The following is a 14,024-nucleotide window of genomic DNA, read 5'->3' on the forward strand; positions in this document are numbered from 1 at the left end:
TAATAGCAGCTCTGCACATACAAGGAGTGTGTTGAGTCATCCCTAATATTGTTTTGAATGGGGAAGACTTGCCTCTGAATCAGGGCTCAAGCCGGCATTTATTATCATCATAATTATTATTTTTATTTCTAGACCACCCTTCATCTGACAATCTCCTGAAGACATCTCTCTCTCTCTCTCATCCTCATAGTATTTTTTTAAAAAAATTCAAACACCATAAAATATATTATACAGCAGAATCCAACTACCATCTCTGGGTCATACATGGTGTTTCTGTCTCAATTTCCTCTAAAGCTATGAAGGAATGCATGTGCCTTCAGATGGTGGCAGAGAAATAGACAATCTTCATCACTATCACCATATGATTATATATTCTTAGCTGTCTTCAGTCATATTTGCTGCAAGATTTCAGCCACCTGAGCCATCATTTGATTGTTTCATCACCAGTTACTTCCTTCCCAACCAGGGAGCCATCCGAGGCCCCTTAATTGGATACGGCACTCAAGAATGATCCTATCAATGGCCCCTCCACTTCACTGTTCCACCATGAGATCAGAGTCCAACATGTTTGCCAGCATGCCATTTAGAAATTCCCCCAAAGCATTCAGGAATCCTTGGGATTCTGTAGGTTTTCAGGGCCATCCTAGTCAGTTTTCCATCCCTGCAGAGAGAAACTGTGAACAACAATCCAAACTTTATCAATGTTCTGTCCATGACAATAGAGTGACTTGAAACCATGTATTATTGGATCATTCCTGAAATGTTTTATGGCAAATAAAAACAAATGAACAAAACAAGAGTATGACCAGCACATGTGCTGGACCCATCTTATAGAAAAAGACTCATGATTGCCTTAGTTATCATGAAGTCCAGCACTGAACTTGAAAAGGTAACCCAAAACCCACCACTAAGACCACCTCCATCAGCTCAGGTTAGGGAAGCTGTTGGACAATACACCAACAAAATTTCTGTTCTGTCTCCGAGGCAGCAAGCCGTTCTTGGCTATGTGATAATATTTTTTACAGCAGTCAGGTTAGGAAAGAGTTAGCTATTTAAATAGTCAAACTAAAGAAGATAAAACCTGGGGTAATTTTACCATCCACTCTCCATTTCAAAGCTTTTTATGTGTAGGTTTATGAACCATACCCATTAGACATATGGCCAAATTAGTCTTAAATAGCTAATCTATTTCTAAGTTGGCCATTTCTTTAGATAACAAATCTTTATGTGACTGAATTATTGTTTTTCTAAGAATCTTTATTTTATAGGTGAAACAGGTTTGAGCATTTAATTCTATTTGAAAATGGTTCCTTTAAAGTAATGCACACCCAAAAGACATTTCTGATTGCCATATTTCTTTTAGGGGCATTAAAAATAGATGGTTGGCTATACTAATTAAAGCAGCATAGTAGAGAGTATTTAAGCAATTAGAAGTGTTACCAGAAGGACAAGCCTCAAGATATTATTGATAATATTGATTATGTAGCAGATGACTAAATATGGATGTATATCATTAGAGAAACCTTAGTTCCACTTCTTCCTTTGTTTCTTAAACCTTCTTTAAATAACTTCTCTTGCTTTTCTGTGCTAATTATTAGTCACCAATATACTGATTGGCCACCAAGTTTATCCACCTAGAGGCATATGACCCCAGTGCAGAAAGCTATGTAGAAAGCTAAATGTGCACAGCATAATTTTTGATCCTCGCTTTCTAGAACTTGCTTCACTAGCTGCCCACTAGACCCAGTGAAGCAGCAATGCAGCACAAGGAACCGCTGTCAGAAATAACAGCCAGGACCAAACTGAGAATACCAACAGAGATGGTATTCAACTAAGTTTTAAATGGAGTACAGTAAACTAACTTAGGCATCTGCATCAATTTTCAAGTACAATTTCTGAGTAGAACTTAGCTGAATACTACCCCAGGATTTCAATGTTTTCCTCCTTTGCCATCACCCATACAAATTCCCCCTAAAACTGCTTTTTTATATGGTAAAGAAAGTTACCATGAGGCAAATGGAGTTCTTTCCATGTGAAATAGCAGCGTATCACCAGCACTGTGACATGGGAGGAATCCTCTTCTTCATGTGTCACGGCCCCCATACTAATCATGAAGGCCCCTGCAGCTGCTATTTCAATTTTTAAAAACAAAACAAACCCAGTACATAAATGCTCCAAAAGACTTCTTAGATTATGCCTTTAAGAGTTTTTTGTTTTGTGGTATATTGAGAAAAATGAATACTACTGTCAGCATTCAGTGGGGAAAAAAATCAAAACTATCAAAACATGTAAATACATGTTTGGACATTCAGAACATTTTTATAAATGACTTGGATAAGGGAGCAGACATCAAGTTTGCAGGTAACATGAAATTGGGAAGGTTGCCTAGCATCATAGAAGAGAGAATCAAGATTCAAAACGATATTGACTAGCGGTAACACTGGACCGCAACCAACAAAATGAAATTTTACACAGATAATGTCCTGCATTTAGGGCCAAAACATTAAAGGCACAAAAGTATAATTGGGCAAGCCTAACTTGACAGCATTACTTGTAGAAAGGATCTAGGTGTCTTGGTGGACCACAACCTTAAACAAGGCAGTGCATAGCTGCAAAAGAAGTAAATGTACTATTAGTTTGCATTAACATAAATATAGCATCCAGATCATGGGGAATAACAGCTCCACTCTGTTCAGTAATGGTCAGAGTGAAGCACAGGGCACATCTGGTCTACTGTGTCCAGTTCTGGGTGCAACATTTTAAGAAGGACATTACAAACTAGAGAATGTCCACAGGATAGTAATAGGCATGGAAACAATGAGAAATGATTGAAAGAGCTGGATATATCTACCCTGGAGATCAGAATATTAAAGCAAGACATGCAGAAGATAGAACAGACTTATTATCTGTTGCCCCGGAAGACATGACTGCTGCCAGTAGATGGAAATTGCAGACAAGCATTTGCTGGCTAAATATTAGGAGATGTTGTCCAACTGTAAGAGTTGTTAAACAGTGGTGCAAATTGCCTTGGGATTTGGTGTGCTCTCTTTCACCATAGGTATTTAAGCAGAGGCTTGATCTCAGGAATGCTGTAGTTGCATTTTGAATTATAAATCCTGGACTGAGCAGGGGGTGTGGACTTAGGGCACATGTGCACTTGAAAAGACATGATGCTCAGAATAATAGCTATGTGGGGGAAGGACTACAGTTACCAGGAACTGGGTATGGATGCGACTCTATTCCCCAAGACTTCCACTTCTATAATTAAATGGTCCTAACATTTAATTATAGTGTATGCTCTTCCTATGAAAACCCTAAGGGAGAGCTCAGCAAAGGTGGCTCTAAGGGAGCACAACTTGTTTGGTGACCCCAGGAGCACCATACCATGCACTGCAACTATGAGGTCTAGTGGAAGGCGAGAGGTGGGGTGTGTGCCAGATTTTGGCATCACCATGGTGCCACTGAAATTTGAGATGTCAAGTTCCACCACTGAGCTCTGTGTTAGAGATGGAGGGACATTCTTATCAAAACAGCATTTTCCCACTTGGAGTAAATAACACCTATTCATTTAAGGTTGCAAATGTAAAGGGATGCACTCAGACATCACTGTGGTGGGATTAGACCTGCCTTGTGTTATTGGAGACCCAAACATTTGAAAATAAAGCCTGTTTCTATCTACATAGTGCGCCTCTTTACTTGCACAGCCCATCCTAGGTTCCCTTTCTTGGTCATGCTCATGTAACAGAATGCTGGGAATTGGCTTTAATGTACAGGTGACTGCTCTTTTTAAGGAACAATAAAGATAAAATATCCTCAGTGATAAATAGGGCCATATCAAACAGAAGTTGGACTGCTTAAATAATGAAGTACACCACCGCTTTATAGGGAATTCTTCACTCTGCTGTTATAATTCATTTTAAATTAAGAAAGGCTGCTATAAAATGCAACATTTACATCAACAAATAAATGACTAAAGCAAGCTTTTCAAAGGTGTGTTATATTGTCTTAAAATGTCCTTAGAGAATTAACTGAAGGCTTCATGTGATTCATTTCCAGGATGCGAAATCAAGCTGCCTTGTGTCCGTAATACAAATTTTCAGAATTAATACTACAAAATGATTTGTTTTTCAACAGAATTAAAACAGAATTCAACAGTGAAATTTCTGCAAGGACGAGTAAAGGGCCTGGTGCAGTTAGGAAGACTAGTGTGTGAGAGAAAGAACATGAAAATACATATATGTGGAGAAAGGAAATTTCAGTTGGGATTTTTGTATGTGATATGCTGAATGGAAAAGAAAGAAAACAAATTTACAAGCACTATACTAAAAAATATATCTAGTTTTGTTGTTGTTTTATTCTTATTTCAATCTTCTCTCCTGTATTTCCTGATTAATTGCTGGTGTTTTAAATATAAGTACAAATATTTCTATTTTAAATATCTTGCCTTCACTTTGCTGAATTTTAGGGAAACACTAACCTGAATATCATACAGGAATGATATTACCTGGTTCAAAAGACAAATTCATCCAGCTCAAAATTTGGGATAGAACCACATTCTGAACCAATACATACATAATCACTTCCTCAGACATCTTTCAAATACTTTAATATTTTACATTAACTTTTGGGCAGAAAAACAACAAAGATTGGGTTAGAAAGTTCCTAAAACATATGCCAACATTTTAGATGGATTGTTCTCTGTTGCAGAGAACTGAAATAATTAGGGTTTCTTTGGGGCTTAAGCTTATTTGGGTCTTTATGTGCTTATCCATATTAAAACATTTATTAATTTATGGGGAATTTGTGGGCTAATTTAAGCCTTGACCTTTTCTTCCCAGTTACACCAAGCTAATTGACATTAATATGGAATGCAGTGAAAATTCCATTGTTGCCTGCCTGATACATTATAATCAGGAAAGGTCATTACAAATATCTAATGCTCTTGTGTGAACATTCTGTCAAAAGATACTTGAGGGGGGAAATCAGGATGTGCTTGTTGCAAATTAATTACTTGAAGCTACGGATGTATTTTATGTCCCTGTGTGTTAAAAGGTCATCAGTTTGCATTTATCTATTTGTTTAAACAAATTGTGATTCTGACACCACTTTGTGCCCAGACTTTTGACGACAGTGATGTTCAGTTTAAAGTCCAGGTTGCTCAGTTTAATAGGTATTCCTCTTTCTGAGAGGTTTGTGCTCTTGATCATGCCTTATTCATTGCATAAATCACCTTCAAGAAATATGTTCTGCTCTCACTTTCCAATCTTGTTTGGAGCTGTTGCTAACAGCTTTTAATTTGGGAAGTCTATCTCTGAGTTGACTGCGCCTCAGTGGTTTCAGCTCAATTGTTTCCCTAGCCAGCAGAGCATTTCATTTTTCCTGAAGGTCACTACAGGCTGCCAAGGCTTTGAAAGCACACCCACATTTTCATTGAGGCTGCAATACAACTTTGCAGTACCATTAGGATAAATGGAAGTGGGCATGCATGTGTGTGACTTTTCCTATCAACAATTACATAATTTATTATAATTCAAAATAAACAAGTCTAGCAGCGAAGGATGAATTGCAAATAGTATGGCTTCTTGCATTTGTCTTTACTTTTCTTCCATTGAAATCATAAGATATTGTGTGTGTGTGTGTGTGTGTGTGTGTGTGTGTGTGTTTCTACTGGATTGGCTGTGTGCTGAAAAGAAGTATAAACTGACTCATAATATGACTGGCTTAGGCAAGTGGCTGTTTCAACTATGGTACTACAAATTTGCACCAACAGAAGATGCAGTTAGCTGCAGATAAATCAGGGGTGCACAGCCTGTGGCCCTCCAGATGTTGGATGACACCTCCCATCATCCCTGATCACTGGCTATTCCAGCTGGGGCTGATGGGAGTTGCAGTCCAGAAACATCTGGAGGGCCACAGATTGTGCACCCCAGAGATGTATGAAGGCTCCCAGCAAAAGTGTAGCACAGTGGCCATCTGTTGGAGGGTAGATGCCATTAGCTGCAATAGAGAATGGAATTGATTCTTCCCCATCCCCATCTTTCTCTCTACCCCCTCTCTCACAGAAACACATACTTAAATGATAAATTAAGTGCTAAAAAAGTAAAAATCTGTTTTGATGTAAGCTAAAAACAGCAAAACTGTTATTTCTACCTTCCTTTGTGCAAGTAATCCCTGGGTCTCTTATTCCCAGGCCACACTGTTCGGAATTTTAGAAGGCAGAGGTAGTGGTGTTGGAAGGACCTACTTTTTGTTGTGCTAATGGTTGGGAAGCTTTGTTAGGAGCTGGTAACACAGACCAAAAGCAATTGAGGAAAGTAGCCTTTCCCCATTGCTCATCCACAGCAACCATGTTTCAAATACTGTATGTATGTCCTGCCTCTAACATATGGTTATACTAAGCTATTGTAGCTAACAGTCACTGATAGGTCTATCACCCTATGAAGACACCTAAACCAGTGGCTATCGACACATCTTCTGTCAGAGCTCCATAAATTACTTATGCATTGTGTAAGGAAGTGAATATATTGCCAATCAATTTCATTGGGTGACCCTAACAGCTTTATCGGAGGAGCTGTTTTGCACACCGTATATAATTTAATAAATGTATCAAATCCTTCCTTCATCAAATTTTCTCCAGGCCAAAAAGTCTTTTAGCATTTATTTTTGCCATTTTGGCCCATACCACAGAACTTGTGGGGCAATATAAACTGCAAATGATGGCTGATGATTTAGCTAAGTCGCAATTTGTGGAATCCTCAATAAACATGTAAGAGGAGCTTATTCCTCTAAATCAGAAAAACACACACATACATATTCACTCACCAAATTTCATTTAGATTTTAAAACTCATATACTCAATTACTATCACAATTAGCAATTTTAGGCTAGATTTAAATTTAGCATACATTAGAATGAGATTTTTGTGCTTGAGAGAGAGATACCAACATTAGCATGGGATGAATCTAAACTAATTATCAGATCTTTGGCTTTTTAAACTATAATTAAAATACTGGAAGGCTTTTGTTCAAAAGCATGTAGATTCTTCAATACCATTTTATTTTAAAAATGTTGAAGTGGCAGAGAAAATTAGACCTTTCAGAGCATCAGAGATATGATCCAAGTACAGTAACAGCAACCAAATGTGGTTGCAAGTGTTCATATACATATTTGTCAAGAACCATAAAACTTACCTGTTAACGTGCTTTGGTTTAACAGGCTATTACTTCTCCTGAATGAGCACAGTGATACATATTGAAATGTGCCTGCTTGTTTAGTGGCACTTATGGTACAGTCAAAAGCCCATATTAGATATATCTTTTTATATATGTAAATAAAACTCCCTCACACTTTATAGACAGCAAGATAAATAGGTAGCTTATTGATGTAGTAACACTGGGCAGAAACTGATAGAAACTGCCTGAAATCTAAAGGTAATATTTTGCTTCCACCAATTCTAATGGTCAAATTACACAAGACATTACTCATATGATTTGCCCCTGAGTGCAAGGTATTTCTTCCACAAATAATCAGCAAAGATGGGCAGATATGGACTAGGACCACATCTTAAGATAAGAGGATCCTAATCTACATTGACACCTGCTATTTGCTTGAGGAAGAAAAGCAGAAATGGGGAATCCAGATCAGGATTACAACAGTAGGCAAAGGGTGAAATTCCCCACTCCCTCAACCCAGCACATACCCCTGTATTTTTTTCTTATGGAGGGAGATTGCAAGATTAATGGACATTTAGTAATGGTATCAACGGATTATGTTTGTTACTGAAGAGTTAAGTGGTAAGTAATGTAGCAGAGTGGAAAGGAAGGTTTGTTTTCTCAGTTTCAGAGGGTTGAGAATGACTGGCTGTTCTAAACTTTATTTCACTTTCTTCATCTATCACGTCAGAAGAGATGGATCCTAAGACTTCAGAAACCAGCAAAACACAATAGGTCATTTGGGTTGATATTGCAATACAACTGCACCACCAGCCTTACAGACAGATACACCTGCACAGATCTAAATGATTGGGTTTCCAGTCACATATACCGTACTTTCTCCTTCCCTAGCTCAACTTCTAGACGGTTCCATTGAGACAATAATTACATTTTAATTTCCCATTACCAAAATGCCAGAAGTTTCCAAAGCATTTTTAAATAGCAGCCATTGATCAGAAAAGGAAACCTATTTATGTTAAGTGGATAGAAGAGGAAGGCAGAGAGCACTCTTTCATTTCCGCCCTTTCCCTTTGTAAACATGCATCCTCGAATACCATTTAAGTTCACCATAGAACTTGACTTCTAGAAAAGAAGTATATTTTGCACACCACAGAGATTTACTTCTAAAAAGAAGTATAATTTTCACACATGAATTTATAGCACATGATCTCATGAGTTTGTGTGATACGCATGCCATAGTCAGCTTTCATTAATACACAATAAACACAACGAGAAACCTGCATTTGCTACTATATACAGTGGCTACATTCGTATGCCACAATAAATTATAGTTTATTCTGATTGTAATGACCTTTGGGCTCACATACTTTCCCTCTCTTTCTTTGCTGCAGCCATGAAGAAATAGCTCAGTGCTATGTCTGAACTGTAAATTGTGCTTCAGCTTTACTTTGGTTCGTTGAAGCAATCCAGCTTCACAACCCATAGGCTGAACTCAGCTTATTCGAACAAACCATAGTTAAGATTAATCACAGTTTGTTGGGTTCATAAGTTACAAGAAGCTGTGGTAAATCAAATATGGAAGCAAAAGCTTTTCCTCGCAGCCAAGTCAGAGCAGGAGAGGAGAAGCAGGAGTGCATGAACTAGACTCATTCCCATGGTTTATTGTGGCGTTGAGTAAGGCGAAACCATTTGCTCTCTTTCCTTTTTCTGTCTTGAAATTAGTTTGTTACCAGCATTGTTCCTCGTTATTTTTGCTTTCACTAGACTGAGATACAAGTCTTACATTACTTCGTTAATCATTTTCATGACAATACACAGCTATGCTTAGGAAAACTCTAGAATTTTGGCTCAAGTTCAAACACAGATTATATTTTCACTAAATGAATATACAATTTATGATGTGACCACCCAGGAATCCAGCAAAAATGGTTGCATAGAAAATATGGCTTTTAACTGAAGGTCAAATAAAATTATGATGAATATTTCAAGTGGTCAATTTAAAGAGGGCATTGCTGAGGGAAGGAGTACCTAAGGTCTGGAAACTGAAAACTGATTTTCCAGAGTGCACCCGTTCTGCACTGGATATCATTAAATTGATTGGTAGTCATCCTTAATATCACTCTTTCCTTAAACAAAGCTTTCTGCCTGAGTTTTTCTTCTTTTTCACTGCTTTTTAACAGCAGTTAGAAAGAAAGAAAAATGGGAACTCTGATCCAGTGATAGTTTAATATAGCAGGACATCACAAACAAGTAATAAACCAAGGGGGGAAATCAGTGTAGTAGCCTCAAATAATACATTAGTATATGCATCCTAATTTGCAGTGTGAAATTAATGAAAATGCATACCTTCAACTGCATGAAGAAGGGGCAACAGAATCAACACTGGATTGCATGTCTATTTTTGTATTAGACATGTGCACTCACATCAAGGCCCAATGATCCAAACCTGTCCATGTAAGTGGGATGGCTTAAAGGCCATAAAAAGTTTAGAATCCGTCTTCATAGTACATAAATAAATCCCCCCTGAAAGAAGAGTATGACTCAACATGACTCAAATCATGTTGAATTTTATCATTAGAGCATACCTCTGGTTCAATCCTCTTTTTTTAAAAAAATGATAATGAAGCAAAAATATAACCTTACTGGATTACAGTAATATATTTTTCAAGAATTAAGGTTCACAACATTATTCTAGGTAATTCATTTACATTGCATTTCCTCTGTATTGGTTTATGTCTGAGTCTCCTCCTGCCCACCCCCAGGGGATGGGTTAGGAAACAGCCTAGAAATGAAGAAGGAACCACCAGAGACCCAGGTTTCTGAATGATTTCCTTATTGACTTGCCCCTTTTCCCACACCTCCTCCCACAGCTCATATACTCTTCTTCTGTCCTGGGTGGACTCTTTATACTGCCTGAATCATTTTGTGGCACGTATAACAAGCAGCAATAAGAAAAGGGAAGAGGAGGCAACATTAAGTAGCCCACAATAGTAAGCTGATTTAAATTTTGTGACCATGTTTCCCATTTTACAGAGAAATGACCTTTGTATGACATATCCTGTATACAATGGGATGTCTGGTCCAAGTCCACTATGAAGTTAAAGAACCATAAGAAAGCAGAGGCCCTGGAGTTGGCCATGAATGTTTATCAGTCTAAGCAGGCACAAAAACCACCTTGTCACAGTCTTCTCTACCGTAGTGATATGTACCATGTGCTTCCTTCAATTATAGGATCATATCAAAATTTCATGTGAATCTGTGTACTCTTTCGTTCTCTTATTAGTGATGCACAGATAGTCTCCAAATGGTCACAGCATAGGCTGCAACACTAACAGGTTGACAGAAATAGGTGCAGAAAAGAAAGGTACAGAAAAGGAAAGTTCTGCAGAGGCAGCTTATCTAGAGCAAGCCCAGCTCTCTCCTTTCCTTGCAGCAAGACTGCATGCTGGGTCTGTGCTTATTTTTAATATTCAAATTTGCACTTGAAACCATTAAAAGGATGTTTATTTTGCTGCTTTAATGTGAATGCATGCATGTGAAACTTTGTTTTATAGGAACAAACACTTTCCTATTTGCTTAATTATCTAGAGGTATTCTATAGGTTAATTTATCATGTAGAATTCAAAGGGGTACATAATAATGAGGGAAGCCACAGTTATGCTTAGTTCGTATTAACTGCTTCCATAATGTATTGGTAGAAAGTATTAATATTTCTTTCAGATTTAAGTTCAGCTTAATACACAATATTCTGGCACAGCTGCTGAACACTAAATGTCATGTAGCTACTTTAACTTCTATTTACACAACTTCTTACCACAGTGGCAAACTGAAGTATGTTTGCAACCACACAAGGAAATGAAGAAGCAAGTTGCAAAAGAACTGGGCCATATTAAAACCCAATTAAATCCATATTTAAACCCCAAAATGATTTGCAAAGCAGGAAGAAGGTGCAAGACCTAACTAATAACCAAACTGTGGGCAAGCCAACCCTGCCCAGGGCCCGGGCCTGGGGTATCCCATCCTCTACTTCCTCCCTTTCACATGAGTAGGGAGAGTGGACTCCATTCTCCATGCAAGTGTTACAGGTGGGTCCCATAGTTGCTTCCTAACCTTGTCATCATGTCCCACAGCCCTGAAGGCAGTATCAGGACTACACCCCTCCCCTGTCCAAGGGTGCTCACCAAACCTTAACTTCCTCATAACCAACCTGCCAATGTGCCTATTAGTCTTTTTAATGACTACCCTACCCCTGCTAATACCCCCACCACATCAGTCCAGAGTAGGGAAATAAACCTTATTTCCCTTAACTTCCTCATAACCAACCTGCCAATGTGCCTATTAGTCTTTTTAATGACTACCCCACCCCTGCTAATACCCCCACCACATCAGTACAGAGTAGGGAAATAAACCTGACAGCAAAGCTGATTCCTATCAGTCCCCGCAAAGGTGACCAGACACTAGCTTCACTGCCAGTAGGGTGGAAGGTGGGTAGCCTGCCAGATGAAGATGCCATGAGAAGAATGGGGGTGAGTTAAATAGCACCCACATCAGCCCTTCACTCTCTGCAATGTTGGTGCAGCATATGCCTGTACATTGAATCCACTTGCCAGACCCCTCCATTCCCTGAGTGGCTGCAAACCTTTGGACATAGCCTTGAATACCTGAACTCAGTTTCTCCACTGTGATCAGTTTGTATTGGTCTCTTAGATTTAGTTAAGGACTTTGACTCAAGGCAGGGCTTGTTACAATAATCTGTCCTCTTTCGGAGGTCTGGAAGCTTGTGGAACACAACAAGCCAGTCTGATGAGAATTTACAATGAGCATGACTGGAATTTATGGCTACTCACATAGAATGGCTACTTGTATAGAATTCTGCAACCATACAATTATGCTTCATATAAGCATATATGCCCCACTGTCAGCAACAAACATGTACCTTACTCACAGTCTTTTTGTTAGAGTATTGATCAAGAATGGGAAAGATCCAGTTTCAAACTCTCATTCAGAGCCACAAAGTTCACTGGGTGGTTTTTCGTCAGTCATTATCTTTCAGTCTAACCTACCTCATAGCATTGTTGTGAAGATAAAAGAGGAATTGATCCAAATATGTTACTTTGAGATCCTTGGAGGAAAATCAAGGTATAAATAAATAAAAATAATGCTGGCCTATTTATTGCTAAGGTTGTGTCTGGCCTGCATGACTTCAGACTATAAGTGGAGGAAATGAGGGCTAAACATGCATTCTATTAGTTTGCCAGAAGTAGCTTTTACATCACATGAAAGCTCAAATATAATGGAGAATTATTGGGGCAATGGAATAAACTGCCCTGTGAATGCAGCCAATATCCTGCCCAGTAGTATACATTTAGCTAATTCTGTGCAGCTAATTTCTCTCAAGTAAGTGAAAAAAGGATTGCATCATTTCCCCCCACAGCATAGTTAAAAGTTTCATTAAAAACTAGGCATATAATAGTGCCAATACATTATTTTGTTGATATACAAATGCAGCCTGCCCCAGTGAATGCCTAGACACTGTTTGCTTGCTTGCTTATACTTTATGTATTTATTGTATTTGTAATGTACGTACCTTTCATCCATGGACATAAAAGTTGGCACAACAGGGTATCCAAATAGTCTCTGACCAGGCATAGACTTTTAGCAAGCTTGCTTATTCATGTGATTTCACACCATGTCCTGGTTTGAACTTTTGTCCAATTCAGTTTAAAGTGTTATCTTTCCTACTTTGTCATCAATTATAAACAAAGGGAAGCACTACAGCCTGTTGTTACATACTTATCTGAATGGACACCAACAGCCATTCATACTGCAAATTTAGAATATTGCCCTGAGAATTCTGCCAGGCTTATTGAAATCTGCCAGCCAGACTTCATTGTTTTATTGTAAAACACCAAGCAAAATGGTGTAAATTGTGACTTTGCTCGTAAATGAGGTAAGCCACAGCGCTTGGATATAAGTTGATCTAGCCTTCAACCCCAAACACAATTTTATAAAAGTTCCATTAAAATCAATAGGATTTACTTGCAAGCAAGCATGTTTAAGATTGGGGATTGACTTCAATGTGACTAAATCTCTTAAATCCAAGTAATCCTTTGTAACTGGTTTGTGGATTAGGCTGCCTTAAACCATATGCAAGCACAGCCTTCTCTTAAAGAGGTAGCTCTGTTCCCAAACAGCAGACTTGCTGAAACAGACTCACTATGCACAGTTTCAGTGCAGTTTCCTCAAAGCATTTTATGGACGTGAAACTAACAAAATGTAACACATCTCAGAAAAATGAATGTAACATATTTTGGACCCACAGGAAGTATAATTTTCTCTGAGCTTCACTGCAAAACCCTTACTCTGCTGGCACTGGTAAAGCAATTGTTAGCAAGATGTGGGGGAAAGGAATGTATTTTCAACTGAAACTGCAAAGAGAATAGTAGCGAAGCATAATTATTTAAATGAAATTTGGCCCAAACACCAGAACTAGCACCACCAGTTTGGCAAAATATGTTACACATATTTTATAGGGAGCACAGATCAGACCGGCTGCCAGTTCCAGTTTCACGCCATGAACAAACCCTACAACCAGGGCTATAACACACCAATTTAGGCACATTTGACTCTCATTTCAAAATAAAATTGCAAGTGCTGAAACAGTGGTACTTGACAGTTTCCTGAAAGCTTCTGTGGCAGCTGCGGGGAGGGCTGGAACATGTAGTGTGTGCTTTAAATTCTGTACATTTTTGTAGTGCAAAAGTACAAAAAAATTAAAAAGAAGAGCCATACGTCAATGGCAGTGTACATCATTTGCCTACAGATGTTCCCTGAAGCATACACGAGTATAAC

At 38.4% G+C, this 14,024-nt stretch overlaps 2 protein-coding genes across 17 annotated transcripts in view; one reads left to right on the top strand and one right to left on the bottom strand.

Moving 5' to 3' along the window:
• LOC308474315 (uncharacterized protein) overlaps nt 1–4,309 on the top strand; it is a 150,267-nt gene extending 145,958 nt beyond the window's left edge. For all 12 annotated transcript variants that reach the window (XR_013984646.1, XR_013984647.1, XR_013984648.1 and 9 more), the window contains one exon: nt 4,135–4,309. Coding sequence is in view for 7 of the 12 variants with exons in the window: in XM_081000458.1 (XP_080856584.1) it covers nt 4,135–4,286 (152 nt within the window). In the remaining 5 variants the exon portion in view is untranslated. The remainder of the gene's footprint in view (nt 1–4,134) is intronic.
• Nucleotides 1–14,024, bottom strand: part of HS3ST5 (heparan sulfate-glucosamine 3-sulfotransferase 5) — a 141,093-nt gene that overhangs the window by 112,050 nt on the left and 15,019 nt on the right. The gene's annotated exons all lie outside the window — the stretch shown is intronic.

This window comes from Podarcis pityusensis, assembly GCF_964106645.2.
Source record: "Podarcis pityusensis genome assembly, chromosome: 3".
Taxonomy (NCBI): domain Eukaryota; kingdom Metazoa; phylum Chordata; class Lepidosauria; order Squamata; family Lacertidae; genus Podarcis; species Podarcis pityusensis.